The sequence below is a fragment of the Diplodia corticola genome, assembly GCF_001883845.1.
Source record: "Diplodia corticola strain CBS 112549 chromosome Unknown scaffold31, whole genome shotgun sequence".
Taxonomy (NCBI): domain Eukaryota; kingdom Fungi; phylum Ascomycota; class Dothideomycetes; order Botryosphaeriales; family Botryosphaeriaceae; genus Diplodia; species Diplodia corticola.
This window is the reverse complement of record NW_017971510.1, coordinates 42725-68146: the sequence shown is the minus strand read 5'-3', so window position 1 is coordinate 68146 and position 25422 is coordinate 42725. Positions and strand designations below refer to the sequence as shown.

At 57.3% G+C, this 25422-nt stretch overlaps 7 protein-coding genes across 7 annotated transcripts; 4 read left to right on the top strand and 3 right to left on the bottom strand.

Annotated features, from left to right (window-relative positions):
* Window positions 1–469: 469 nt before the first annotated feature.
* Window positions 470–2586, top strand: BKCO1_3100021 (zn cluster transcription factor; the record flags this gene model as incomplete). Its single annotated transcript, XM_020274294.1, has 5 exons — window positions 470–962; window positions 1126–1365; window positions 1454–2214; window positions 2268–2464; window positions 2523–2586. 5 exons carry the CDS (start codon window positions 470–472, stop codon window positions 2584–2586), a joined length of 1755 nt encoding a protein of 584 aa, XP_020129553.1.
* A 1045-nt stretch (window positions 2587–3631) lies between these two features.
* Window positions 3632–7308, top strand: BKCO1_3100020 (tetratricopeptide-like helical; the record flags this gene model as incomplete). Its single annotated transcript, XM_020274293.1, has 3 exons — window positions 3632–3689; window positions 3839–4650; window positions 4708–7308. The coding sequence occupies 3 exons, from the start codon at window positions 3632–3634 to the stop codon at window positions 7306–7308; spliced, it is 3471 nt and encodes a 1156-aa protein (XP_020129554.1).
* A 1456-nt stretch (window positions 7309–8764) lies between these two features.
* Window positions 8765–11826, bottom strand: BKCO1_3100019 (gtpase activating protein; the record flags this gene model as incomplete). The annotated part of the gene is made up of 4 exons (XM_020274291.1): window positions 8765–8830; window positions 8902–9843; window positions 9901–11201; window positions 11385–11826. The coding sequence occupies 4 exons, from the start codon at window positions 11824–11826 to the stop codon at window positions 8765–8767; spliced, it is 2751 nt and encodes a 916-aa protein (XP_020129599.1).
* Window positions 11827–13211: 1385 nt separating this feature from the next.
* Window positions 13212–15671, bottom strand: BKCO1_3100018 (tryptophan synthase; the record flags this gene model as incomplete). The annotated part of the gene is made up of 6 exons (XM_020274290.1): window positions 13212–13216; window positions 13274–14997; window positions 15055–15287; window positions 15356–15426; window positions 15479–15566; window positions 15621–15671. 6 exons carry the CDS (start codon window positions 15669–15671, stop codon window positions 13212–13214), a joined length of 2172 nt encoding a protein of 723 aa, XP_020129598.1.
* A 698-nt stretch (window positions 15672–16369) lies between these two features.
* Window positions 16370–17420, bottom strand: BKCO1_3100017 (proteasome subunit alpha type-2; the record flags this gene model as incomplete). The annotated part of the gene is made up of 5 exons (XM_020274289.1): window positions 16370–16488; window positions 16536–17129; window positions 17187–17237; window positions 17303–17322; window positions 17377–17420. 5 exons carry the CDS (start codon window positions 17418–17420, stop codon window positions 16370–16372), a joined length of 828 nt encoding a protein of 275 aa, XP_020129603.1.
* A 509-nt stretch (window positions 17421–17929) lies between these two features.
* On the top strand, window positions 17930–19023 carry BKCO1_3100016 (ring finger domain protein; the record flags this gene model as incomplete). Its single annotated transcript, XM_020274288.1, has 2 exons — window positions 17930–18838; window positions 18889–19023. The coding sequence occupies 2 exons, from the start codon at window positions 17930–17932 to the stop codon at window positions 19021–19023; spliced, it is 1044 nt and encodes a 347-aa protein (XP_020129602.1).
* Window positions 19024–19777: 754 nt separating this feature from the next.
* BKCO1_3100015 (uncharacterized protein) lies at window positions 19778–22950 on the top strand (the record flags this gene model as incomplete). Its single annotated transcript, XM_020274287.1, has 2 exons — window positions 19778–20637; window positions 20694–22950. 2 exons carry the CDS (start codon window positions 19778–19780, stop codon window positions 22948–22950), a joined length of 3117 nt encoding a protein of 1038 aa, XP_020129601.1.
* Window positions 22951–25422: the final 2472 nt, after the last annotated feature.

Here is a 25422-nt window from a genome sequence, read left to right as displayed (position 1 = left end):
TACGATGCAGGCGGCGCTGGACAGGATGCAACGGCGGACGTGCCCTAGCGGAGCGGGCCTGAGGCTGAGAGCGAGGAGCTGCTGACCGATGCTGACCGCTGGGCCGTGGGTCAACGGATGCGCGGGCTGGTCTGGCTTGTCGCCGTCTGCTGCTCACGGCCTCGGCTTTGCGCAGGGCTGGCCGGCGGCCGGGGATCGCCCTGCGAGCGCGGGGCGGCGGGCCACCGCGAAGACTCGCGTGCGAACTTCGAGCTTTGGGTAAGCAGCATAACAACACCGCGCGCGCCGCCGCCCGCCTGCCGCCTGTTGCATAGCAAGCCGCGCCCGCAGCCCTCAGATGTCGAGCGCGCGCTCTCCATGCCTCCGCAACCTCTGACGCGCCTACCCGACGACGACTACGCGAATGCGCCTGCCCATGCGCCGTTCCGATCCGCAGTCCTCTCCGTCCCGAGCGACATAACCCCATTCGATGGTTGAGGCTACACAAAGCACCGCCGCAGAGAAATCGAATGGAGCTGCGCCCCCGGTTATGACGACGTCGAAGGATCCCCAGCAGAACGGCGACGACGCCAATGCCTCGCGGCCCCCGAAGCCAGACCAGCAGCCGCAGCCGCACGCGCCGGCCCAGCAGCAGTCGGCGGCGCAGAAGCAGCAGCAGCAGCAGCAGCAGCAGCAGGGTGCCGACAAGAAGGCTGCTGCCGACAAGGATGGCGCCGCGCATAAGAGCACGAGCCCGCCCAAGAAGCGGCGGAAGGTCAATCATGGTGCGCAGAAGACCAATCAGTCAGGCAGGAGCACGAGGAAAACGGACCCACGGCTAACTGGCAGCGATAGCTTGCATCTATTGCAGACGTTCGGTGAGCCGCCTCACTCCCGCCCACGCGAATGGCGCACAAGACCGGTGCACGACATGCTGACCATTGCGCCTATCTTGCCGCCCATAGCACATGACATGCGATCTCGTAAGTCTCGCCCGCCTGTCTTGGGATGCGGGCGCACGCGCTGACAAGGCGCCCTTGCTGCCGCCCTGCTATTAGGAGCGGCCATGTACCAGATGTATCAAGCGCAATATTGGCCACCTCTGCCACGATGAACCCCGTGAGCAGGCCAAGCGCCAGAAGACAGACCCGCCCGGCGGCCAGTCCCAGGACGAGGACCAGCCGAAGAATCTGGACCCCACCGCTGTGCCCGACGCCCCTCTCGGCCCGCTGGACCAGCGTCACGGCTCGCAAGATGCAGCCATCGGGGCCCTTGCGCCGCCTCCATTGCCGCACGCTCTCTCCAACGCTACCCCGGGCCCCATCGCCCAGCCCGCACCCGTCCCCGCCCCACACGCTTCGAACCTCGCCGGCAACTCTCAGTCATGTTCGTGATACCTCCTGCCCTGCTCTGTCCCCCCCTCCCCCTTCCGGCCCTGACGACACCCTGCTAACACAAAGCTAATCACGAGAAGTTTCCAATTACAATGACTGGAACTTTGGCGCCTCCAATAACTTCCAGGACATGCACGCTTTCCATCCCTCCTACATGTTCAACGCTTCCGAGGCATCCAACGAGTACAACCTGCTCAACGACCTGCTAAGCAACAGCCTCATGGACGACGGCGCGCTGTACAACGGCGAGGAGATGGGCAGCCTCTTTCCAGACCAGCCGCTCACTAACACGATGAATGCATTCAGCGGCCAGAACTCGCTAGTGTCTGGCCACCAACAGAACAACCAGCTCCTGCCGCCGTCGCAAGCTGCGATTGGCAGCGCCATCTCACGGCCTGCGAGCGGCTTCCCTCTCGACAAGGCGCGCGAAGCCTACTACATGACGGCTGCTGACCCGGCGGGAAACGACACGCCAGAGGAGCGTATGAACAAGCTTTTGAAAGCCAAGTTCGATGCAGGGATGCTCAAGCCCTTCAATTACATCAAGGGCTACGCGCGGCTGTATCAGTACATGGAGCGCAATTTCCAGGCCATCTCTCGGCAGAAGATTTTGCGGTGTATGGACAGATTCAGACCGAAGTTCAGAGAGCGCGTGCAGACCTTGACCGACATCGAACTCGTCCGCGTCGAGATGTGGTTCGAGCGACGCTTGATGGAATATGATCGCGTGTTCGCTAGTATGGCGATACCCGCATGCTGCTGGCGGAGAAGTGGCGAGATCTTTCGCGGCAACAAGGAAATGGCCGAGCTGGTCAATGTGCCTATCGAAAACCTGCGAGATGTGGGTGGATCAGTGACCTGATTCCATGAGAGCTTTGCTAACAGCAGCACCAGGGTAAGATCTCGCTCCACGAAATTGTCGAGGAAAAGTCGCTCGTCAGCTATTGGGAGAAGTTCGGCGCCATCGCATTCGACAGCTCGCAAAAGGCCATCCTGACTAGCTGCTCGCTGAAGAACCCCAATCCGGATTCGAAGGATCCGGAGATTCGGTGTTGCTTCTCCTTCACGATCCGAAGAGATGCTCATAACATGTAGGTCGCACTTCAGCTGGTGTGGATGGTGAGAAGCTGGCTGACCCCTTCTTGCTAGTCCGTCCGTGATTATCGGGAACTTCTTACCTATAATTAATGACAGCCCGGGCTCGAGCTCTTGACCGCGCCTGTATACCATGGAGCTTCCCTCGATACATACCGATTCGAGACCACCCTTACTCCTCCGAACGTACATATTCTTTCTTCACTCTTCGTCCTCTCTACCTCCTATGTTCCCTTGGAAGGATGTCTCTGAGGGGATTCTCACAATCTAGATGGAAAAAATGCATGGGACCAAAGGATTTGAGAGTGCGTGTTTCAGCGCCTGGTGTTATGGTCGACATTATCGCGATTTCTTCTGATGTACGTCTTATATGTGGCGTGTGCCTTTTCTGCCCGACCGCCTGAGCAACTGCTAAGCTGATTGCTCCTGGTGAAATAAAGTCGAGATGTAAGAGGAGGATTGGTGTGCGAAGAAAACAACAACCAAAGAAGGGACCTGTATTCACGTCGCGACTGTCTTTGTGCCTACATCGAATGAACGTATATGATGGTTCCAGTTCGTTGGCTTGCCTGGTACAATGTCCAAGAACACGGAGGTGTCATTGTAGCTGATTTTCTTTTGCCAGGCTTTTGGCATGCGGTCTTTTTGGTTAGCGTCTTTCTATTGAACGGATAGTTTGAATGCGGAAGTCATGGGCTCATACGACAGCTATAGTCCCACAGTGGTGGTGCGCGACGAGGAAGATAACGTAGCAGTCAGTTTTACGTGGAAAGCTGATATTCCAGTCCGCAAAGCCTACTGGCAACTCGCGTGCCCCAGAATGCACGCGAAACCTTCTGCTCCCCACGCATAGTGGTCTTTGTTCACGAAGGTGCGCACATGGTGCGTACGCGATGGTGTGCGAAGCGTATTTGCCGACGGCTTCAGCTCACTCAGCGACAACCCGACTTCGACAATCCCACCACCTTCCTCACTCCCACTTTTACCGCAAACGAGAACCCGCTACCGCCCTGACGCGTTCCCACAGACTGCTAGCTGCTCATCTCTCACCCGCACCTGATTTGCGCAACTCCACACCCAACCTACATCTTGCTGTCATTGCTGCTGTCACCTTCGTACCGCCTTCAGCGGCGCAGCCACCGCATGGCAGGACCCACAACGCCATGAAATCGCAGGCAAGAAGCCGCCAGGAGCAGGAGAGGAAGGTCGAAAAACTCGTTGGTACGTTCGCACTTCGCACGGTGACTCTCACTCACCGTCCGCCTTCCACCTTCGCTCAGACCTCACCCATGCTCCTTCATCCTCACCTCTCTAGCCTCCCAGGCTCATCCTCATTCCTCACACTCTAACCATTCTCGAACACCTCACAGCCTTCGCAACAACCCTCGCCCGCCGTCTCCACCGCCGCCTCTCCACTCCACCCTCGGCCACCGCCGCTTCCGCAACAAACAACAACAACAACAACAACAACAACAACAACAACAACAACAACAACAACACGAGCGACGACGACGACGACGACGACATCGGCGACGAAATCAGGAGGAGGAGAAGAAGAAGCAGCAACAGCAGCCTCGACAACACCCTCACCGACCTCGTCCCGGCGCTCTCCACCCACCTCGCCGCCACCTTCCCGCTCGCCGTCCCCGCGGCCCTGCTCCTGCCCAGGCGCGACGCGCTCGACCGCCTCGCCAGCGACATTTGGAACGCCGCGACGCGGTTGGGGCGGGAGCAGCAGCAACAACAACAATCACACGACCGCGCGGCGGCGTCGTCGTCGTCGGTGGCGGATAAAGATAAGAAGGTTGTGTGTAAAGTGCGGGCGTTTGCGGTGCTGGTGTTGGATGCTGTGGCGCGTTGCGGCAACAGCGGGAGGGATGAAGGAGGCGATGATGAAGGGAGGAGAGGGGGTGGTGCGTATGGTGGGAAAGAGGTGGAAAAGGGCGTGAGGGTGTTGAAGGTCGCGTTGAAGGCGGGGAGGTGTTGTTTGGAGGCGGGGGTGGTGGAGGAGGGTGGTCTGTTGAGGGTGTTGGAGTGTGCGGCGGACTGGGAGAGCAGGTTGAAGGGGCTGGTAGAGGGCGATGGGAGAGAAGGGGGTGCGGGTCTGAGAACGGTGGATGTTGATTTGGTGGAGATCGTGGGGAGATTGAGGGCGGAGTACTGGATTCTGAGGGTGGTGCATGTGAGTGAAACCTATCTTAGCACTTGGGGGCCTGTGCTAACTTTCTGGTTTGTTTAGGCTTGGAGGCAGTCACGGCTCGATCTCGCAGAGCACATGTTCTCGCGGAGTGACCTCGAACGGAACCGGCTTGCAGCAGACACGGGGGATATGCTGACAGATACACTTTTCGAGATTGGCAGGGACATGTTCAGCAAGCGCAGGTATGAGGACGCTGTGAGATGGCTGGATCGCGCCTACGACGTCATCGGAGAACGCAATGCAGAAGATCTGGATCACGATTCCGTGGAGCTGCGACTGGCTATTCTCAATTTCCTTGTCCGCGCCTGTCTTAAGCTGAATACTACGGAGTCGCGAGATAAGGCTCGTGGTATCGTCGACTTGCTCGAGTTCGACTCCGGTGATAAGATGGTCGTTCAACTCCTGAAGCTCGACGTCATCTCATCGGATCCAGAATTCGAAGTCGAGCAGTATTACAATGTCGTGATTCGAATGATACGGTCGATCCTACTTACAGACGCAAACTTCAGAACCGTCATGCACCACACTCACATTATCAAGGGAAAGAGTCCTGTGCTAGCCTGTAAAGCACTCGACAAGTTGCTTCACGAGAAACTTTTTAATCATGAAAATGCTCAATGGATTGAGAAAGTTGCCGTTACGCAGATATGGATCCTTGCCGAATCAGAAAATGCCCAGCCTCCAGAATCACTCTCAGCCCTTTTGGAAGCTGTGTTGCAAAACTCGCGACCGTTCGACGTTCCAGCGACGCATGCTGCGCAGACCATTCTTTGGAAGAAAATCGAGACCCTTTACAGCCAGGGGAAATATCTCGAATCGGAATCCTGGTGCAAAATTGCACTTCATCCTCTTCTCGCCAAGGCTGGAGACTCAAACAAGGCGAAGATATCCAGAAAGGTCATATTGTGCGCTTTGTCCAGACAGGACCACCATACCGCCCGCAAAGTTTTTTTCGATATGCCGGAGGGCGAAAGGAACAGCCCGATTACTCGATACTTGATGTACAAGAGCGCCATTCGAGACCAGCAGCCTGATTTTGCCGCAGAGTGCCTCGACGCCATAAGTAAGCAGTCAGGTCGAGACTGCACACTCTTGTATGCTTGTGTTGTTGAAGCCCAGGAGCTGCGGAACCAACAAAGTGCCATTATCGCTCTTCAGAGAGCTTTGGAAAGATACGACTACGGTGCGCCTCTTGGTATACATCTCCCAGCACTGCTTCGATCAACCATTAGGCTCCTTGTCAGCCAAATGAGCTCATCTCCGGATTTTAAGAACGACTCAATCAAGGAATTGTGCAAAGTTTTCGAAGGAGCGGCGGCCCAAGCTACCAAGGATAGGACACCCCGGCCAAATAAAGAGCAGTCGGAACCGACCTTCACTGAGAAAGAACTTGAGTGGTTTTCACGAAACAGCTACAACCTTGCACTTAAATACATCGACTCAACACACCCGACTTATCTTCTATGTCTACTTGATAAGTGCATTCAGTTCATCGGCCTCCTTCAAACGGCTTCAAGGAAACCAGACAGCGGCGCTTCTGCTCCAGACCTCACTCTCCGGCTCTTACTATGCCATTATCTGGCTTCATGCGCAGCTGTCGTGCTGGCAAGATCTACAGACTCATTTCCGGAGTCATTGAACGCTTACACAACCGCCTCAAAGCACGCCTGCGCTTTTCGAACCATCGTTGCTCCTCTTCTGCGAACTTCCGCCTCCACGAATACCACTGGATCGTTTGCCAATGCCAATCAGCCGGTCGATCTAGGTGTAGCTACCAAGACAGATCTTGCCGCCAAGAGGGCACAACTCCTCCGATACGAGCTGGAGTCGGCATTGAAGCGGAGTGACTGGGACGGCCTTGACGCCCTTTGGGACGAGTGTTTCGACATCCAAGACGCCGCCTCCTGCGGAGCAGCCAAGGGAAGTAGTAGTAGCAGCAGAAGCAACTGGTACGTCCGCCACCTCGAAACGCTCGCCGATCTAGCCCTCGTCATCCACGCGGAACTCATGCACAAAACCGACCCGGCAACCGCAACAGCAACCGCAACCCACCGCGCCCGCATCCTCGGCGTCCTCCAGCGCATCGTCAACCAGAGCTGCAGCAGCGGCGTCGGCATCGGCATCGGCGTCGGCAGGACCGACGGCGCCGCCGCCGCTTCTTCCGTCGCCCACCTCGCCCGCTGGATCCGGTGCCTCTTCCAGCTCTCCGTCGACAGCAACGGGGCCGACGACGACCCCGACGTCGTCCCGCTCCAGTGCATCGAGCAGGCCACGAGCATCATTTCCTCCTCCTGCTCTTCCTCCTCCTCCTACACAGCCCGACGAGACAGAATCCAAGGCGTAGGTGATGGGGATGAAGAACATGGAGATGGTGGTGGTGACGACGACGACGAAGAGGCTCGTCGCCGTCGCTACCCTCAAATCGAAGCCGAGTGGCTGGCCTCGACGGCGTTCAACCGCGGCATCGACTTCTTCTGCGCCGGCGACGACGCGAGGTGCAAGGTCTGGGCGGAAAAGGCGATGGGGTTGGCGAGGGTGGCCGAGGCCCAGGGCGGCGGGGGCCGGCAGAGACGTGGACGTGAACGTGGGCTGTATCGAGATTTGATGGAGAGGTACAAGGGGCTGTTGAGGTGGGAGTAGTGGGGAAGTCTTGTTCTGGGGGTGCGTTGCTTCTTTTTTTTTTCGTGTTTCTCGTTGTCTTTTTCCAATAAGCCGAAGAGGATGTGAGTGGACTGCTGTATTGCGGGGCATTCGCTCTGGTGTTGCTTGAAGTGGCTGCCTGATGGATGGATTGATGGATGGATGAATTGTTGAGATGGGGAATTTTAATAAGTATTCCGCTATGGTAGAACCAAAAAAAAAAAGTCGCAACAAAGCGGATATCATAGGACACTCAACTCGGCTTAGATTGAAGCGTGCTGAAGCGTTCAGGGTGGGAGAGAACAGTCAGTGGTTACACAGCTCGCCTGCATTCTCAGCCTTGCGTGTGTGCATCGTGACGGCATCATAGGTGTCCCCTCCAGCACCCCCCCGTCAAAACATGACCTCCATCGGACCCTTCCCCCCTACGTCTCCCTGCCTTCCTTCCCTACGCTGCGCGCCACAGGTTTTGGGCAAAAGAGTCAAAACAAAAGGCACGCCACACCAAATCTCGCCACTCGTACCAGCAGAGGAACCGAAAGAGAAAGGGTATTTCTGTATGGCGTGTAGAAAGACAAAACACCCCTTTGCTATGCATTGCTAAAAAAAAAAAAGACTGCAAATGAATGAGCTAACCATGGAGCCCCTTCATCACTATACCTATCTAACGCAAAAACCAAAGGGGAAGAGAGTGCAAATGACCCCACCCTTCCCGCAAGCCCTAGCAGGAATAAAAAGAAAAGGGAAGAAGGGGAGGCAAAAAGCTGCAAAAATCCAAATCCATTTGTCCCAAAAAAAAAAAGACCCAGTAACTCCTTCAGGATATACCCCTCTTTCCCTTCCCCTCCTCTCGGCCGATTTTCCCTCCCCTTTCTTTCCACGTCTGCTGCTGTATACAGGGAGAGGAACAGAACACCCAACCTCCAATATTGCTTTGTAGTAGAATAGACCAAAAAAGGTCAATGATGGGCCGTGGCGTTAGTCAAAGAGACTGGGAGTATTAAGAAATGAAAACGCTGTTTGGTCGGTCCGAGTCGTGAATGATGATGATGATTTTTTTTTTTGAGGATGTGGTGGTTAGTGTAAGAAAGTTTGTTGATGCATGAAAAGAACAGGGGGGAGCAAGATAAACATTCCCAACTCAAGAAGCCGCATGTGACCAACATCCTCCGCATTCCTGCTTGAGCTTCCTGTGAGAAAAAAGAGGAAGCTTCTCGGGTGACGAAATGGGAAGAGAGTCATCCTGATTCTCCGTATCATCTTCTTGGTGAACCACATGCTCATGTGGGGACTCCAAGACGATCCAGTGCCGACAGTTGGCGATTCCCTTGAGCCTTACTCCTTGCGCTGCTCAAGACCTAGGACTTTGCCGGGAAAATTGATACGAGAATAGCGATTTTCAGCGTAACCAGGTCGGAGACGTTGACCAGCCGGTAGGGCGAATTGGGGAGAGCGATTACGAGTTGAGCATGTTTTGCACATTACTCCACTTTTGCCGAAGTGTCTCGTGATCAGCGTTAATCTGAACGGGCCGTTCTAAGGGTCAGTGATCTAACTTTTCTCTTTCTGGGAAATTGACGGATTGATACTGACCTGAGCCCACTGAAGCTTCGTCTCTACGAGCTCCTTCTCGGCCTCCGCCAATTGCTCCTCGAGAGCCCTGTTGGCGGTCTGAACCTCGCTGTTGCGACGCATAGCGACATGGAGCTGCTCATTCATACGATCCTCAACCTCTTGGCCTTGAAGATCCACCAACTTCCTCAATTCCTCAACTTGCCCCTTCATACTCTCGTTCTCATCCGTCAGCCTTTCGTTTTCCACCTTCGTGCGAACGAGCTCCGAAGCTAAAGCGACATGCTCGGTATCAGACTTCTCCGTTCGCTCCTCAAGATTGCGGACCTTGGAAGTCAACGAGTGAACCGTTGCCTTAAGGCCTTCAATCTCGGCCTCGCGTTCCTTCTCAATCCGTTGCTTCTCTCTCCACTCAGCAGCGTAGGCTTGGAGCATCTCTGGAGTAATCTTGACGGAACACGCATCTTGAACCAGCTTGTCAGCCCGGTAGACTTCCTTGTCCACGCCGCCAGCGCTACCAAAGAAGCCAGATTCCAGAAGAGAAGACTGAGTCGGAGCCTTGTCAATGTAGACGTCAAACAGACGCTCCTTGAGGAAGGTTGTGAGGTGCGACATGTCTTTCATTTCAAGAAGAGTCTGAGAGTTCCTCTGCATCAGAACGATACCGAACTTCAAGATGGCGCTCTCTAGGCCCTCGCTCAGGATAAGGTCGTAGATGCGTAGGACAAGTTGGAGAGGGAATCGGTAGGCGAATAGGGTCAAGAACCATTGTGTCGCATAGAGCTGAGGAGAAACACCGCGGCGGTGCAGATGGCAGTAGAGAGCGGGCTCGAACTCCTCGAGCAAACGTTCGAATTGGTATAGGTGCAGGTGGAGGCCGGGCATGTCGTGAACGAACAGGTCGCGCAGGCCGTACTTGTTCATCAAGCGGACCAGCAGACAGAACGCCTCTTCTTCGGGCATCTGTGCCTAGTTCAATTATCTGTGTTCCAAACCAAACGAAACGGATTGCAGACTTACGTTGAAAAGCAGGGGCATCGCAATGAAATTGACGCCCTGTGGGTATCCCACTTCGGCATCAAACAGCGCATAAGCCTTGCAAAGGTTGAAAAGTCCGTCCTGCAGGCCAGCTGCCATCAGATACTTTGAATAACTGGTCCTGGCACCAAGGTCACGCTTGATCTGCTTCTCGAGCTTCACCAACGCCGAGGCATCCTCCTTTTGCTTCTTTTTTCTCTCCTCCAGCATTTTTGCGGACATATGAGGGTCGTGCGTGCCGTTTTGAGTCGGCGAACTCATGCCGTTCACTCCGTTTGCGGTCCCACCGGTCGTTGTCGTGGCAGGCGTCGAGTAGTCTGAATGTTGCGACGATGCGGATGACGTGACGGATTCCTTCTTCTTGTGAATATCTTCGCTACTGTCATTGCGGGGGAGCTGCGGGACATTCGAAAGCACCTTCTCCTTGTCCGTACCCCGAGCAACCAAGTCCTTGTAGACAACCTCCAAGTCCTCATTCTTGCTTTGCGCAAGTACCTGCCAGACGACGCCTCGGATTGGCTGAGGTATGCCACTAGCTATGGCTTGATTCAGCTCCTCGGCACTTGTCCTGGCTACCGCGGCGGGACCCTCGTAGACGACGGACTGCCAAAGGTCCCAGTCGACGGGGGGTGCACTGTCATCATCGGGACCGATGGCTGTACCAGCGGCGGTGCCGGGCGCAAGATTGGGGTTGATGGTCGGTTGATGTGTTGGCGCCCCAGGGCTGGAAGCGACGCGGGTCATGGGTGGAGCCTCCTCCTCTTTCTCGCCCGGAACACTGACGCTCAAGGAGCGGCCAGCCGTCAGGCTATTCTTGGGCGGAACAAGATCAACTTCGCCCTCCTCGTCAATGGCAATGCCGGCCTCTTCGCGCATGCGAGCGTACTTGAAGCGGTCCTTGAGACTGTGGCGGCTAGACCTCGCGCTGCCACTTCCATTGCTGCCTTCGTGTCCATTCTCCATGATATCGTGATTACTGCCGACTGTTGCGACGGATGCGTTGGTTCCTCTTCGGCTCGTCTCCTTGGACGATGGAGGCGACTTCTTCTCGCTGCTTCCTCTCGAAAGCCATGCGAACGGACTTGTGAGAGAGCGCTTCGGAGGCGGGGGCGGAGGAGCGAGCTCAACTTTCTCGGGCGGAGGTGGCGGTGGAGGGAACTGCACGGTGGGCACATGCCCCGACAGGCCATGCATCGAGCCGTTGGAATCGCGATGATCGACGGGCTTGGAGGGCACCTCTGCGAGGGTCGAATTGCGGGAATGGTTTGCGGACTTCTTGCCCTCTGTAACTTTGTTAGTGAGACATTCCGTGACGTGGGTCGATCCTTCCAAAAAGCCTTCACGGCTGCCCCAAGGACTTGGTGCTGCCGTTCTTGCGGCAAAACCGGAACTGGCTCAACCCGGTGTCGTTGCCAGCACGGCTGAGGCAGCTCGACGGGACGCTCGCACAGATGTGGGCTGCTCACCTTCGTCGAGGTTCACCTCGTCCATCGACTCGCTCGAAAGCAAGCTGGTAGCTTTGGCGGGCGGGGACTTTGTGGTGCTGGCATTGTCTTCTTCCTCTTCTTCTTTATGGCCGGTTTCGTCGTCGACTTTGTTGTCGTCGCGTGCAGAGTCTTGGCCGTTCGACTCCATGTGCTCGGCGGGCAGAGCAGGCACAGGGGGCACATCGTAGACGTCCGAGTCCCGCTTGTCGAGGGTGGTTTTCGAGTCGGTCGACGAGCGCCGACCGGTCAGCGAGCGTTCGCCGGAGTGGGAGCGCGCCATGCTTGCAGCGTCCTCGAAGTTGTCCTGGGCAAAGGAGTTGGAGTCAGTGTCGAGCCCCTCCTCCCTTGCATTTTCCATGCGAGCACCTACATCTTCGTGGTCAGAGCTCCCGGTCTGGGGCCGCGATCTGTTCTCCTCCATGTCGGACTGTGCGGACGCGATTGTGGGCGTGTGCTGGGGCCGGCAGACGAGCTCCGGTGAGATGTTCGTGTAGCCGAGGATTGCTGTCGAGTACGAGCAGGGCGTTCGGAGCGCGGACGGCGGGCCGGGGCAGGATCAATGGCCGAGGGTGCACAAGATGCGAGTCGTACAAAGTCGTGAGGGTAGGCGTGGGTGGATTGTTGTTGAGAGAGCGGGCCCGCGGCGGGATGCTGGCGGCGTCGTGTTGATGTGATGTCGAAGCGAACGCGCAGCTTGTTTAACCACGAAGATCCACCGTCGCCGAACAGAAGGGGAAAGCCAGTCGAGGAGCCACGGCAGCGCGGCGATCAGCGCCAAAGCGCGCGCGCTCTTCCAGCCTCCGCCGATCCTACCGGCGGCCTTGTCTCTTAAGGAGAGGGGGCGACCGGCACAGGAGCAGTCTGAGTCTCTGGACTTTTTCCCGCACGTCCTTGCAGCTGGCAGCGCCTCTCCTCGAGCGATGCGGACACAGCATATGTCGGCGCGCGGGTGCCGTCACCGTTGCAGGTGCTCTTCGCCGCAGCTTTCCTTGACCCTTAACCTGAAACGCGCACCTGTGGGGAGACCCTGGGTGCCAGGCCCCCGCCGCCAAGCCAAAGTGATAGACACCAGCAGACCGACTGACGTGCGCGTCCACCCCTCTCTCTGTTGTTTTTTTGCTCAACGGCGGTGGGGTACACTTACCGGGCGCGCCTCTCGACGCCGGGCGGTGCTAGTCGCCTTCCCTTCCCAGCCAACCGTGTTTCAAACCTTGAAGAATGCATCGTTATTTTTAGCATCGCCGACTGCTGATTAGACGATAACCTGGCCCGCATGCCTACCGACGGCGAGGGTTCCACACAGCCACATGCACCTCCGACTGGTTGGCCCGCCACAACTATGTAGTCCAGAGAACATCATCCACTCTAGCAGCGTGGCAGGATAAACTGAGTCTACTTTCACATGAAATGCCGGAAAAATCCCCCCGGCCCCAGTTTTGCCTTGCGTTGCTTGTTTTGGGTCGCTGCACCAATATGCCGCAGCTCTCTGTAGCGGCTCCACGGCACGCACCCGGTGATGCTGTGGCACACATGCACCGAAAATTCCCGACTTAGTCTCTGCATGCGCGAAACTTCGAATCTCCCATTGGCCTGGTTGGGGATCCGGTGAGTATGAAAGCAAGGGAGGCTCACAAGTGAACCCGGACAATGTCACCCAGCAAAATTCTGCACCATGGCAAAGGCCTCTAATAATGGGCTCGGTGCAGGTACAATAATGAATGAACAAAATGTCTTTGGTTGGTTTTGCTCTACGTCTATGTGCCTAACCTAAAGCGGCGACCGTTCGCCCGTCCCGCAACCCCGGGTTTAGACTGCGATAGTATATTAGCCTCGTCGGTCGATAAGTCACGCGGACAGGGTAAACTTACACCTCAGGTCCCAGCCAATCTGAGGACCCAGCTTGGGCAGCTCCTCCGCGACGCTCTGGACGTCCTTGTCGCCACGGCCACTAAGGCAGATGACAACGTCCTGGTCCTTCTCCATCGTCTTGGCCAGCTCAATGGCTCCGTAGATGGCGTGCGCCGACTCGAGAGCGGGAATGATGCCCTCGAGCTGCGAAATGAGGCGGAAGCCAATGAAGGCCTCGGCGTCCGTAGCCGCGATGAACTTGGCCCTCTCAGAGTCCTTCCAGGACGAGAGCTCGGGTCCAACGCCGGGGTAGTCGAGACCAGCGGACACGGAATGGGTTTCGCTGACCTGGCCGTGCTTGTCCTGCAAGATGTATGTGCGAACACCGTGCAAGACACCCTTGGTACCACCGGTCAGGGTAGCACTGTGCCTGGCGGTATCCACACCATCTCCACCAGCCTCGACACCCAAGAGCTTGACGCTGGGGTCATTGGCGAACGGGTAGAACATGCCAACCGCATTGCTACCACCACCGACGCAGGCGACAACGGCGTCAGGGAGCTTGCCGCGCTGCTCCATCATCTGCTCCTTGGTCTCATTGCCGATCACGGACTGGAATGTACGAACAATGGTAGGGAAGGGGTGGGGGCCAATGGCAGAGCCAATGATGTAGTGCGTAGAAGAGAGGTTGACCACCCAGGCGCGCATAGCCTCGTTGACCGCATCCCGGAGAGTCCTGGCACCAGCCTCGACCGCGACGACCTGAGCGCCAAGAAGCTTGATGCGGAAGACGTTCAATGCCTGACGCCTGACATCCTCTGCACCCATGTAAATAGTACACTTCATGTTGAATTTGGCGCAGACAGTCGCGGTTGCAACGCCGTGCTGGCCGGCACCGGTCTCAGCAATAATCTCGGTCTTGCCCAGTCGGCGGGCCACCAGAATCTGGCCAAGCGCGTTGTTGATCTTGTGGCTTCCGGTATGATTGAGATCCTCCCGCTTCAACCAGATATTGGCGCCTCCAGCGTGCTCGGTCAACCGATTAGCCAAATGCAGGTGGCCTGGACGGCCCATCCAGTCGTAGTAGGACCGGTATTCTTCCCAGAATTTGGGATCGTTCTTCGCTTCGTTGAACCCCCTCTCCAGCTCCTCAAGACAGTCCATGAGCGATTCGGGAACATACTGGCCGCCGAATTCGCCAAACCTTGCCGGAAGAGCGTGGGGATTCGAGGCGGTTTCGACGTTGAGAGCCTCAATCTGATCAGCAAGCCCGGGTCCGTCGGGGACATCGCCGTCCTTGATAACCTTGTCGACATGGACGCCCTCCGGCTCCCTCGCCTCTCCAAGAGCTTCGACAATGCCGACCTCGCGAGTGGTACTGTTTTGACCAGGCGAGCGACCGGTGATAGAGCTGCAGTATTCCTGGACCTTCTTTGCGCCCTCGCCGGGAGCAGCAGCAGCAAGAACGTTGATGATCTGGGAGCCAATGACAACACCCTCGGAGAGTTTTCCAACACTCTCGAAGTGATCCCTTGTGCTGACACCGAAACCGACGGCGGCAGGAACATTTCCAGAGTATTTGTGAACGCGAGCCAGAAGTTCAGGAAGAGCAGCGTTCAGGGTTCCCGTAGCGCCAGTGACGCCCATACGCGAGACGACGTAGATGAATGAGTCGGCAATCTTGCACAGCACGCGCATGCGGGCGTCGGAGGTGGCGGGGGCGATGAGAGGAATGTACGAGAGCCTAATTTGAAATCGAGTTAGCAGGAATGGACATGCTGACGGCGGGGCTCTTGCATACCCGTAGCTGGAGCAGAAGTTGCGGAAGCGGACGGCCTCCTCAGGAGGAAGGTCGACGATAATGAAGCCATTCACACCAGCCTCCTTCGCATCCTGGAGCATCTTCTCCTCGCCGTAGCTGAGAAGCGGGTTGTAGTAACCCATAAGCATGACAGGAGCACGAAGACCGCGAGCTCTGGCATCCCGAACCATCTGGAGAACCTGCGAGGTGTTCACTCCATGCTTGAGAGCAACCTGTACGCTCTCGTCAGTCGTTGTCTCGTTGTATTCACGTCAGGTTGCGGCTTCGAGTAGCGACGTACGGTGTTGGCCTTTTGAATAGTAGGGCCATCGGCAATAGGGTCGGTGAAGGGCATGCCGAGTTCAATGACATCTGGGCAGTTGTTAGCTCCTAATCCTGCTGTCAAGTACATGCGTGGACTCACCGGCACCACCAGCTTCCATAGCCAGCAGGACATCAGGAGCCTCCTGCGGTGTAGGGTAGCCAGCCGTCACATAGGTGACAAGAGCGGGCTATCGAACAGTCAGATCGCGCTGTTTGGTATGTCAACGGAGAGAAGAGCGTACCCTCTGCTCCTTCTTGCACTGCTGGAAAGTCTTGCGGATGTGGTCAGCCATGACGGGTGGATCGTTGCCTCAATTGGCGCGTGGATCGGTATACGAAGTCGTAAGGAGTATGCGATCCGGGGAATAGCGAAGATATAGAGGTTTGAGGGAGTGGTGGATGCCAGTGGGGTCAGGCCGTCATGAGTCAACCCGTAAATGAATTTCTCGGAGCGTCGGCGTGGAGGGGCGAACAAAGCCGAAGGCGGGCGGTCCGGTCCCACGGTAAACCGCCCCGCTGACCTGCACATCGCCTGGAGATCCAGCCCTGCCCGTCTCCATCAACCAAACTGTGCGCTTGCTATTGGGTTCTGCCGTCAAATCCCGAAGCCACCCATAATTTCTCCGTAAATTCTCTTCACAAGTGGCGACTTTGTTTCTGCTCACCCGTCATGCAGCACGGTAGATTTCGTGGGATTGTCCTTGCGCCGCATACCCAGTATGACATTGCACGGCAGCATGGACGAGAGTATTGAAGCGAGGACGGTGGCTCAATTCATCTCTCTGCCGAGGGGTCCAGGAACAGACCCTGAAAAGAGACTCGAATGTACCTGACATGATACTTGTATCGTTTGACTCATACCAGCATGCATCATTTCGTAGTTGATTAGTCTACAACGGATTCCCCTCTTAGGCAATCTACCAAACCCATAACCGTGTCGCTAACCCGAAAGCAGAGTGCTGATATGCACAAATGCCATGCGTCAAGTCGCTTACAAGTTGGTCAGGTAGTCCTCCACCTCCTGCGGGCTCAGCTTCCGGAACCTAGGGCCCTTGGCACCCTCCGCACCCTCGTATCCAAGCAGACGGTCCTCAGGGGGTCCAACAATACCTACACAAGGTTAATCGGTTATCTTCACCTGAAGACTTGAAACTTACCAATCTCCACGGTATCCCCGTTCATCTCTCCCTCTATGGTCTCCTTCAGCGTGAGAAGGGCAATGTGGATCGCATCCTCAAGCTCCAGACCCTCGGTGTAACGCTTCTCCAAGAAGGTCTTGGCGCTGGTTGCGCTCTTGCCGATAGCAGTGGCCTTCCACGGGAAATAACTGCCGCTGGGGTCGACCTGGTACAGACTTGGGCCGCCCTTCAAGATACCTCCGGTCTTACCAGCCACCTTCTTCTTCTCATCGTCCGCGGTGTCCTCCGACTCAGGCTCAATACCTTCATCCCAGCCCGCAATGAGCAAGCTGACACCGTACGGCCGCACACCACCGGACTGGGTAGCTTCCTGCATGACACGGGCGACGTCCTGCACCAATATCCTTGTGGGAGGGTACTCATTGTAGATGCGCTTGTAACCGGTATGAGAGACCTTGCGTGCCTTGTCGACCAGGATGCGGTAGTCAGGGCCCATGCCCGAGTAGACCATGCCGATGTCAGGCGTTATAAGGCTGATTTTCGACGAAGACTGGGCGTCGATGAGCGGGGAGGAGGACTTCTTCTCGGTGGCGAGCACAATGCCGTTCGTCGCTGCGCGTCAGGTCAGCCGCGCTACTTCAATCAAGCCGTCCTGATGGATAGTCGTACCCTTAATGCCTAGCGACGTAACACCTTGGTTGACGGCGTTGAGGGCGTACTCTGGAGTCACAGTCAGCTACCGCAAAGTCCCGGCGTGCCGCCTCGCCCGACGACGACAGACTAACCAATCTGCACCAGCTTTCCGCTAAAGAACCTGTCAGCATGCGTTGGGGCCTTGACTCGGACTGCTTGTATTTACCTGGGCGAGAAGGTGGTGAGCGAGAACGAGTACCGGTCGGCCATGTTGACTCGCTGTGAGGGTCGGAAGATGAAGGCGAAGGAGGATGGAGGGAGAATAACACCGGCTGTCGGCGGTGTGGGGGGATGCGGAGAGATGGGCGGCGGCGATGTGTGAAGCTGGTGTTGGAGCTCGGAGCTGTAGGCAAGCTCGCATTACGCGGTTGGTCGCTCGCGCCGCCGCGGATGCCAAGAGCGCATCACGTGGGCAGCGTTTCGGCAAGCGCCACAAAATTGAAGAGGCCACGCCTGGCTTTTCAGCCATTTTTCTGTTGCCTTCTCTGCCTCCCTCACACATACCCCGCGCGCCAAAATAAGGGGCTCAGCCGCCCGTTATGAGCTCGGCGATGCAGCTGCGCCTGGCTGTCTGCCCTTCACATGCGTTGCCGCTGCCATTGCTGAACACTTAACCGATCCTTCTCACAGGCACGAATCCACAACTCCCCGCTCAATATCAGCCTCCTGGAAAATACACGGTCTATCATTAGCTTGATCGAACGCCCGTCGTTTTGACCATGACGTCCAGCGGTTTCCAGGCAACACCGGGCTGGAGCTGGCCAGATGACGTTCCGCACTCAGCCGAAGGGCCTGCGAGCGCAACGCCAGCTGGCGATTCCCAACCTCGCCATCGCCCCAAATCCAGCACAACAAGCATGCCTGGATGGTATGAGCCCGATGAGGAAGTCCACCAGCCCGAGCAAAACACCCAACCTACCGGCTCAGCGCAGGATCAACCCAAACCAAGGCGTTCCTATGGACCAAGGACTTGCCGCATCTGCCTGGAAACCGTTCTCCCAACCTTCAATCAGCCTTCCGAGAACCTACCATCAATGTTCCAGACTGAGCCTAACGTGACATATGAATCGGAGGAAGGCCGTCTCATCACCCCATGCAAATGCAAAGGATCTTCGCGTTATGTGCATGAAGGATGCCTCCAGTCGTGGCGTCATGCTGATCCGTCCTACGGCAGACGGAATTATTGGCAATGTCCAACTTGCGGGTTTCGCTACCGGCTCGAACGCATGGCCTGGGGTCGATGGATTAGCAGCACCGCGACTCAGATTGCTCTGACCTTTGGCATCTTTCTCCTGGCAACCTTCTTTCTCGGCTTCGTCGCCGACCCCATCATCAACCTCTACCTTGATCCGGTTGGTACCGTGGTCCCGCTAGGTGGTAGTTCGTCCAGCTACGAACATCTGGTCCCCGAAGAGGACGAGCCTGAGGGGTGGTCTTTCCATTTCGTCAAGGGTTTCGCATCTCTAGGTATCCTTGGTTTTGTGAAGTACATCTTCGTCAGCCCCATCAGGGTCTATCGCATGGGGGGTGGACCCTTGGGTGGGTCAGGCCGTGGCAATACTGGTCGCGACAGACTTGCGAATATCAGTTGGGGGGTTGTCCTGATTGGTATTGCCACCGTCCTCTATGTAAGTGCATGCCTTCGTACATGCCAATTTCCCTGGCTAATTCTCATCAGGGCGTGTGGAAAGCAGTCCGTGCCTGGGCGCGTAGGACGCTCGAGAAGGCTAGCGAGCGAGTCATGGACGTACCTGTTGACGATGATGAAGAAGATGATATCTCGGAACCATCCGCCACCAGTGGACAACGATGATCGTGACCAACGTTCAGCTAGTCCTTTCCCCTGCGCCTGATTTCGCCGAGGTTACCACCCTAGTCTGGACCGCCCACCTTTGAGTTGACACGTCGCCCTTCTGCAGCTCTGTTGCAAGAGGGCTTCAATGTCGTGCCGATCGAGTCTGTGTGCGAAGAGAAATTCGTCCTTCGGTTTTTACGCCCATGTCTTCGACGTCTTGTCTTAGCTTGGGTTCCCGAAGGGCACCGTCACTCCTCCGCTTCCAATCCCGTCCTTTCGCTTCATAGGTGGATTGCTTGAGGTCAAGTGGCACATGCAATTTTTGAAGGCGTTTGTTTATATAATGTCATTTTTCTCATAATTTTCATACATCCATTGCACTTCTGTCCATCTGGATTCTGTGACTTCGCTTGCATCAACAATCCTCGGTATTGATTGACCTCAGGTATTACTCTGCGATGGCGGTTCTTGATGGTTTGTTGGATTTATTGTCTAGACATGGGTGGTGAAAGTTTAGCTGCACTATCGTGTCTAGGTGATCCTTCAACTAACTATCACAGCATCTCACAGCTCCCGCTGGGCAACTCATCATGTACGGGCTATCCTCGGGGAGGGTGGCAGCCTTTTGGACCATGGGTGTACTCACGGGTTTGTGCACGGGCCCCCCAGATCTTCTGTATATTTATCTGCCTCTTCGTCACTGCTTCCTCCCTCCCTCTCCCTCTTCTTGTCATTCATTTGCCATTTGAGCCAGCCACTCAATCCGCGCACAATGGATTTCGCCTTTGCAAACATGGCCTTCGCAGGCGAACAACCTCAACAACATTCATCCCACGAACCGTCCGCGAAACCCCCCAAGCCCGCGAGACGCGCCGACAACACGTCGAACACCATGGAGCGCCAAGAGCCTCGCCGGGTGCCGTCGTCCGTGTACTCGCGCTCGGTCAACCAAGAGAGCGCGTCAACGTACTGGACTGCTGAAGCGCCGCCGTCAGCGAACCCCATGCTCACTCAGCACCAGTCGAAGGCGCAGCCACTCTCACCACCTGTCGGCCCTAGGATGGCCAACCCTGACGCGCGTCTGGCGCTGAGCGGCGGCGCGTTTCGCGAGGAACACGCCCAGATTGACGATATGATCCGTCACCTCACATGCAAAGACGAGCAGGGCGACGCCTCACTTCACGACGACCACGGGACGGACCACGAAACAGGCGACGACGTCCCCTCACCCATGCTGCCCACTCCAAAGGGTGGCAAAAAAGGTCACCGCGACATGAGCGACCGGTCGCTGAGGTCGCTCGTCCCCACGAAAGCAACTCTCGAGCTGGTCGAGCACATCGTCCGCATCGCGTGGGACGGCAATCTGCAGGACAGGCTGTGCGAAGTCGCTCTCGCAATTCACAAGGACCTTCGGGGCTGCTTCCACAACAACCCGATCACTCACGAAACAGCCAACCGCGCCACCCAGATCGTGGGTGAGATCAACTTGACTGTGAACTGCTGGCTGGGACAGATGCGAGCCCTCCAGGAAGCCATTAGGAAAATCGACGTCAAGCGCGACACACCCAACTTTATGCAACTCCACAAAGACGTCCACGGCAAGGAGATCAAGAAGTTCAGGCTGATGCTCTCGTGCGTGTCCCCCTTCCTCACCCCCTCCTCCGAGAAGCCATTGATACTAAACGCAGACCTATCCCTACACAACTGGGCGCAGAATGCAATGCAAAAATCGCCGGTCTCATGTACCGACTCTTCTATGACGAAGTCAGAGACCCCTTCCAACACGAGATGAACGCAAAGCCGAGCCCGTCAGCCTCGGAACAGATCATAATGAGTTACTTCATGCAGCTGGGAAAGCAACTCGTAAAGGTCCAGATGGCAGCGGAGCACCTAAACTCGGCGACCCTCACCTGCTGGGAGCAGTGGACGGCCATGAGCGCAGAAATCGCCAAGCACGCCGCGCTGATGCACTCCAAAAGCCCCGCCGCCGTGGCCCTGCGCGCAAAGGGCGCGGTGGCTCGGGTCTTCAACCACGGCAAGCGTCGCTCCGGCGGCACCAAGACGGTCCCGGCCCGCTCCAGCACCAGCCGCGGCCGCGTTGAAATCTCGAAGCCGATCCCACGCCCCGAGCCTCGCAGGGGCGCGGTCCGCGACACGCTTGTGGTGATCCCGACGCACCCGCTGGATGCGACCGGCGAGCTGGACGAAGACGAGCGGCAGCTCATCCGCGAGAAGATCGCGTCAGCCCCATCGACGCCTCTTACGCCTCACTTCAACCCGCACGAGCGCAACCGCGGCTTCGGCTGTGGCACCGTCCAAGCCGGTCAGTCGTCTCCTCCCGTCGTCCAGGACGGCCTCCGCTGGTATGAACGCTGTCGACCCGAGTATGAGCGCAGTCGTCCTTCATACGTCCCCTTCGAAAACGCAGAATTCGAGGAGACGGGTTATGGCAACCCTTTCTTGAGCGTGAGCAGCAACAACCCCAACGAGGAGACAACGGACGACGTGCCGGAATATTTTCACCACCGGCCGGGCGCTCCGTCCCTCAGTGACCAAATCCCTAGCGATTACGATCTCTTCGCTCGTTCAAGCTCTCTTGCCCCAGAGTGCACACCCAGGAACACGTACGAGGAAGGTTACGCCAGCCACGATGAGAACGCCTACAACGGTAATGATGCCAGACTCTTCGAGAACTTTTCGCAGTACGCGGCGGACCACCACGACCGCGCCGCAGCAGAGTACGGCCAGCAGGAAGAGGAGCCTCAGCACATCCATAACATGAACATCCCACCTCATCATCACGGTCGTCTCCGCCGCGTCGTCTCCAGCCCCGTTCCGTCCAGCGGCCGCCCGTCCATCGAGGGCGTGTCCTCCTACGGCACGCTGACCGCCGTCCACAAGACGAACCCGTTCAAGCCCGACGCAAATCACTACCCGGAGCGCAACGAGATCTGGAACCGGGCCATGACGCTGCGCCGGCTGGAGGGCGGCCCGCCCGCGGAGCCGCCCGAGATCTTCGAACCGACGCCGGCCATGTACGCCGTCCAGAGGGGTGTCGAACGCAAGAGAGAGCTGGATCGCAGGCAGAAGCAGGGCCGTGTGGTGCAGGAGTTGCGACGCGAGGAGCGCAGGCTGGAGCGCGAAATTGACGACATCCGGAGCGCGAAAGGCAAGGAAAGAGCGGGCATGAGGAGCCCCTACCACGGCGGTGGCTATGGTGATGGTGGATCCAGCGGTGCATATGGTGACGGCCTTGGAATCGGATCTGCTGGACATTTTGCTACTGCTGGACACAATCGCGAGAAGATGGCGCTGCGGGAGAGTATGAGCGTCGGCGGGTCCTCTGGCGCCTCGAATTACTCGGGAGTGCCGAGGAGTAGTAGCCTGAGGAGGAGCGCGAGCGTCGGCTGCCACTCCGGCGTCCCGTCCAGGAGCGGTTCGCGTCAGTCCGGCAAGTACAACAACAATGGCGCCGTTGTCGTTGGCGCTAGCCGCCGCCGCCGCCGCAGTAGTGGTAGTAGTAGTGGCACGTACGGCCCGGCCCAGTCTCGCAGCCGCGAGCACGATCGTTCCGAACAGCGTCAGCAGCGGCTGCTGCCGCCCATTCAGCAGGAGTTCAGCGGCATCTTCCGCGACTCGGAGGGCCACCTGGTCGAGGGAAACATGCGCGATGGATACCGCTACGTGGATGAGGAACACATCATCGATAGCTACACACGCCTTGAGAGCGCGGGCTACTATGATGACGAGCAGTACGACTACAACAACGAGGGCAGCTGTCACGAATACACGGAGTCACTCACCCCGCTAGTCCAGCGTACGGAGTCTCTCGACCCGCTGTGCCAGCCCAGGGTCCCCAATGAGGCTGAGAACCCGGACTTGTTCGGAGACGTCGATCACGAGATGTACGCCACAGATGAGGAGGAGCCCTGGCGTAGGGTTTAGGCGGTGACGAACGGCGGTGCATTACCCGTGCCTGCGCATGCACTTTGCGGCCAAAGGAGGGACCGCGAGGGAGGATCTGGAAACCGATTGGTGAGCGTTGCATCTATTCACCCCAACGTCGAACGCCGGATCGAGGTGAGACGAGCAGTGGCGCTTATTTTCTCTCCATAGGGTCTTCGGGATTTACCTGATGAGAAGCGGTGCTTTACCCGTGCCTGTGTATGCATCTTGCTGCCAAAGGAGGGACCGCAAAAAAGACATGGGTATTGCCGGTGAGCGTTGGACTCGCTCCCTCCCTTGGTACGTTGGGTGAAAGGAGCAGTGCCGCTTACTGGACTGATAGGTTCCCACAATAACCGGTGTGGCAGATGCGGTGCTTTACCCGTGCCTGTGTGCATCTGCACCAAAGGAGGGACCGCGAGATTTGCTGAATATTTCTGGTGAGTGTTGTAATCCATCTGTCTCGGTGCTCGACCTTTGCTGCTTATTTGCCCAACAGATTCCGACCTTCTTTTGATCTTGCAATCTTTTGAGCCAGGATCTGCCTGAACGCGGTTGGATCAAGCTCCAGCGTTTTCCATTGTGCTTTGGTATAGCCAAGTCGACGATTGGAATCTGCTGCGTCTCATCTCCCGCTTCCGTATCTGGTCATTTCGGCTCCATCAGTCTGGATACCGAAGCTGATAGGGTCTAACAACAAGGCTATGTTTACAAGGTAGCCAGGCATAGTCAATTCATCAATAATCAAAGTCGAGTCATGCAAAGATCTGCAGGTGTGACGTAGCGGGCGGAGGTGAGATGAGTGGAGTTGGAGTCTTCATCCGCATCCGCATCCGCCTTGATGTTCGTACGTAGGCCCCTCACGGAAGTGGTCAGTCGCAGTGGAGACAAAGGCGCATCGGAACAGCCGACCGTTGAAAGCGCCGGCTACTGTTCTAGCATGGCTTCCGCTCCGACACGTGGATGACGGAGGCGTTGTGGGTTTGTCAGCCCTCGTACGAGGACCGGATCGCTTAGTAGTATACCGCAGTTCGATTGGAGAGGCTCTCGGTCTGACACGTACGATGGCGGCGGTCCGGCCATTCTCTCGAACATGAATTATAAACTTTTCCAACTCCTCTCGTCTTCAGCTGTAGAGGATGCGCGAGTGCCGTGGCACAGACCGGATGTTTCCACGACACGCGGGCTCTTCCGTGTTTTGAGTGCACGATAGCGTGTTGCATCGAGATTCCCACGTTGCTCCGACAAATGGAGCCCCGCCACAATCACGGTCCCGCCAGCCACAGTACCCGAATAATACGTTGCAAAGTTGCCCAATGGTGCCCGTCTCCAAGACGTGGTCAGCGGGCCAAACAACAAGATGGTGTTGTCGCTCTCTCAATATTGCTGACGTCGTTCGGGCAGCGGCTTTTTCCTCATTTGGAACCTGGCTCTTGATGAGGCAAGCAGGAGTCCGGATTTAGGACGGAGGAAATAGTGAGGGGTGCGGAGGGACAGGTCTGATCCGAGGTGAGGCCGTTTCGACGCCAATAGTGCCAACTCCAAGTTATGGCCTTTGCACAAGTCAGGTATTTCGCCGTTTGATTGTCAGCGATTCATCTAGCCCAGGGAAGCGAAGGGAGCGAAATCTCCGGGTCACGCCGAGGCGCTGCACACGCCGGGGCGCTGTAGACACCACGACACGATTCCACAATGACGATATGATTGTCTGGCGTCGCAGCTACGCTAAGCCAGCAGGGCGGTCAGCTGCAGGGCTGTTGGTCGGCCGGCAGGGCTAGGGGGTTGATCAAATGGGAGAAGCCAAAGCAGCGGCAATCACGTAAACAGCCAGCGTGGTCGGACTAGATGCCGAAATGCCATCAAGCGGTGCTGCAGCGCGGCGACAGGTGCGGCAGCCGGCAGCAGGAGCACTGTTCACCGCGGCCGGCGTGCGCGGAGGGTTCGTGGGCTCGGTGGTGCTGCACCAGCAGCCCTGCTTGGTGCTGACTTGGTGCTCACTTGGTGCCGTCAAGCGTGAGGCTGAGGAGGCGCCGGCGGTGGCGATCCTGGCGGGAGGGCAGCAGGAACTGGCCAGGCTTGGGGCGCTGATTCGTGGGCACGGTGGTGGCGGTGTCGCAAACGGACGGTGGGCGGCAGCGAAAAAGGCTGCAGAGGCACGAGAGGGCGGCAGTCACGCGGCTGGGCGTCACGCAGGAGGCTCAGCCCTCGGGCGCGGGCGAGAAGGAGCGGGCGAGCGGGCGAGCGAGCAGACACGGCGCGCAGCAGTCAGGCCGCGACATCTGGCCAGCTCACCGCTTGCACGGGGCAGTGGCAGGTAGTGCTTAGCGGGGACGGGATGGGCTCTGGCTCCAAGCGCAGAGCTGCTGCCCTGTGTGCCTGGGGCTTCCATGTGAGTGGGGCGCAGGCGGGCAGGCCTCACAGCTTGACGTCACCGGGAGCGGCTGCCCGATGCGCTGCTCTGCAGGGTCCGGA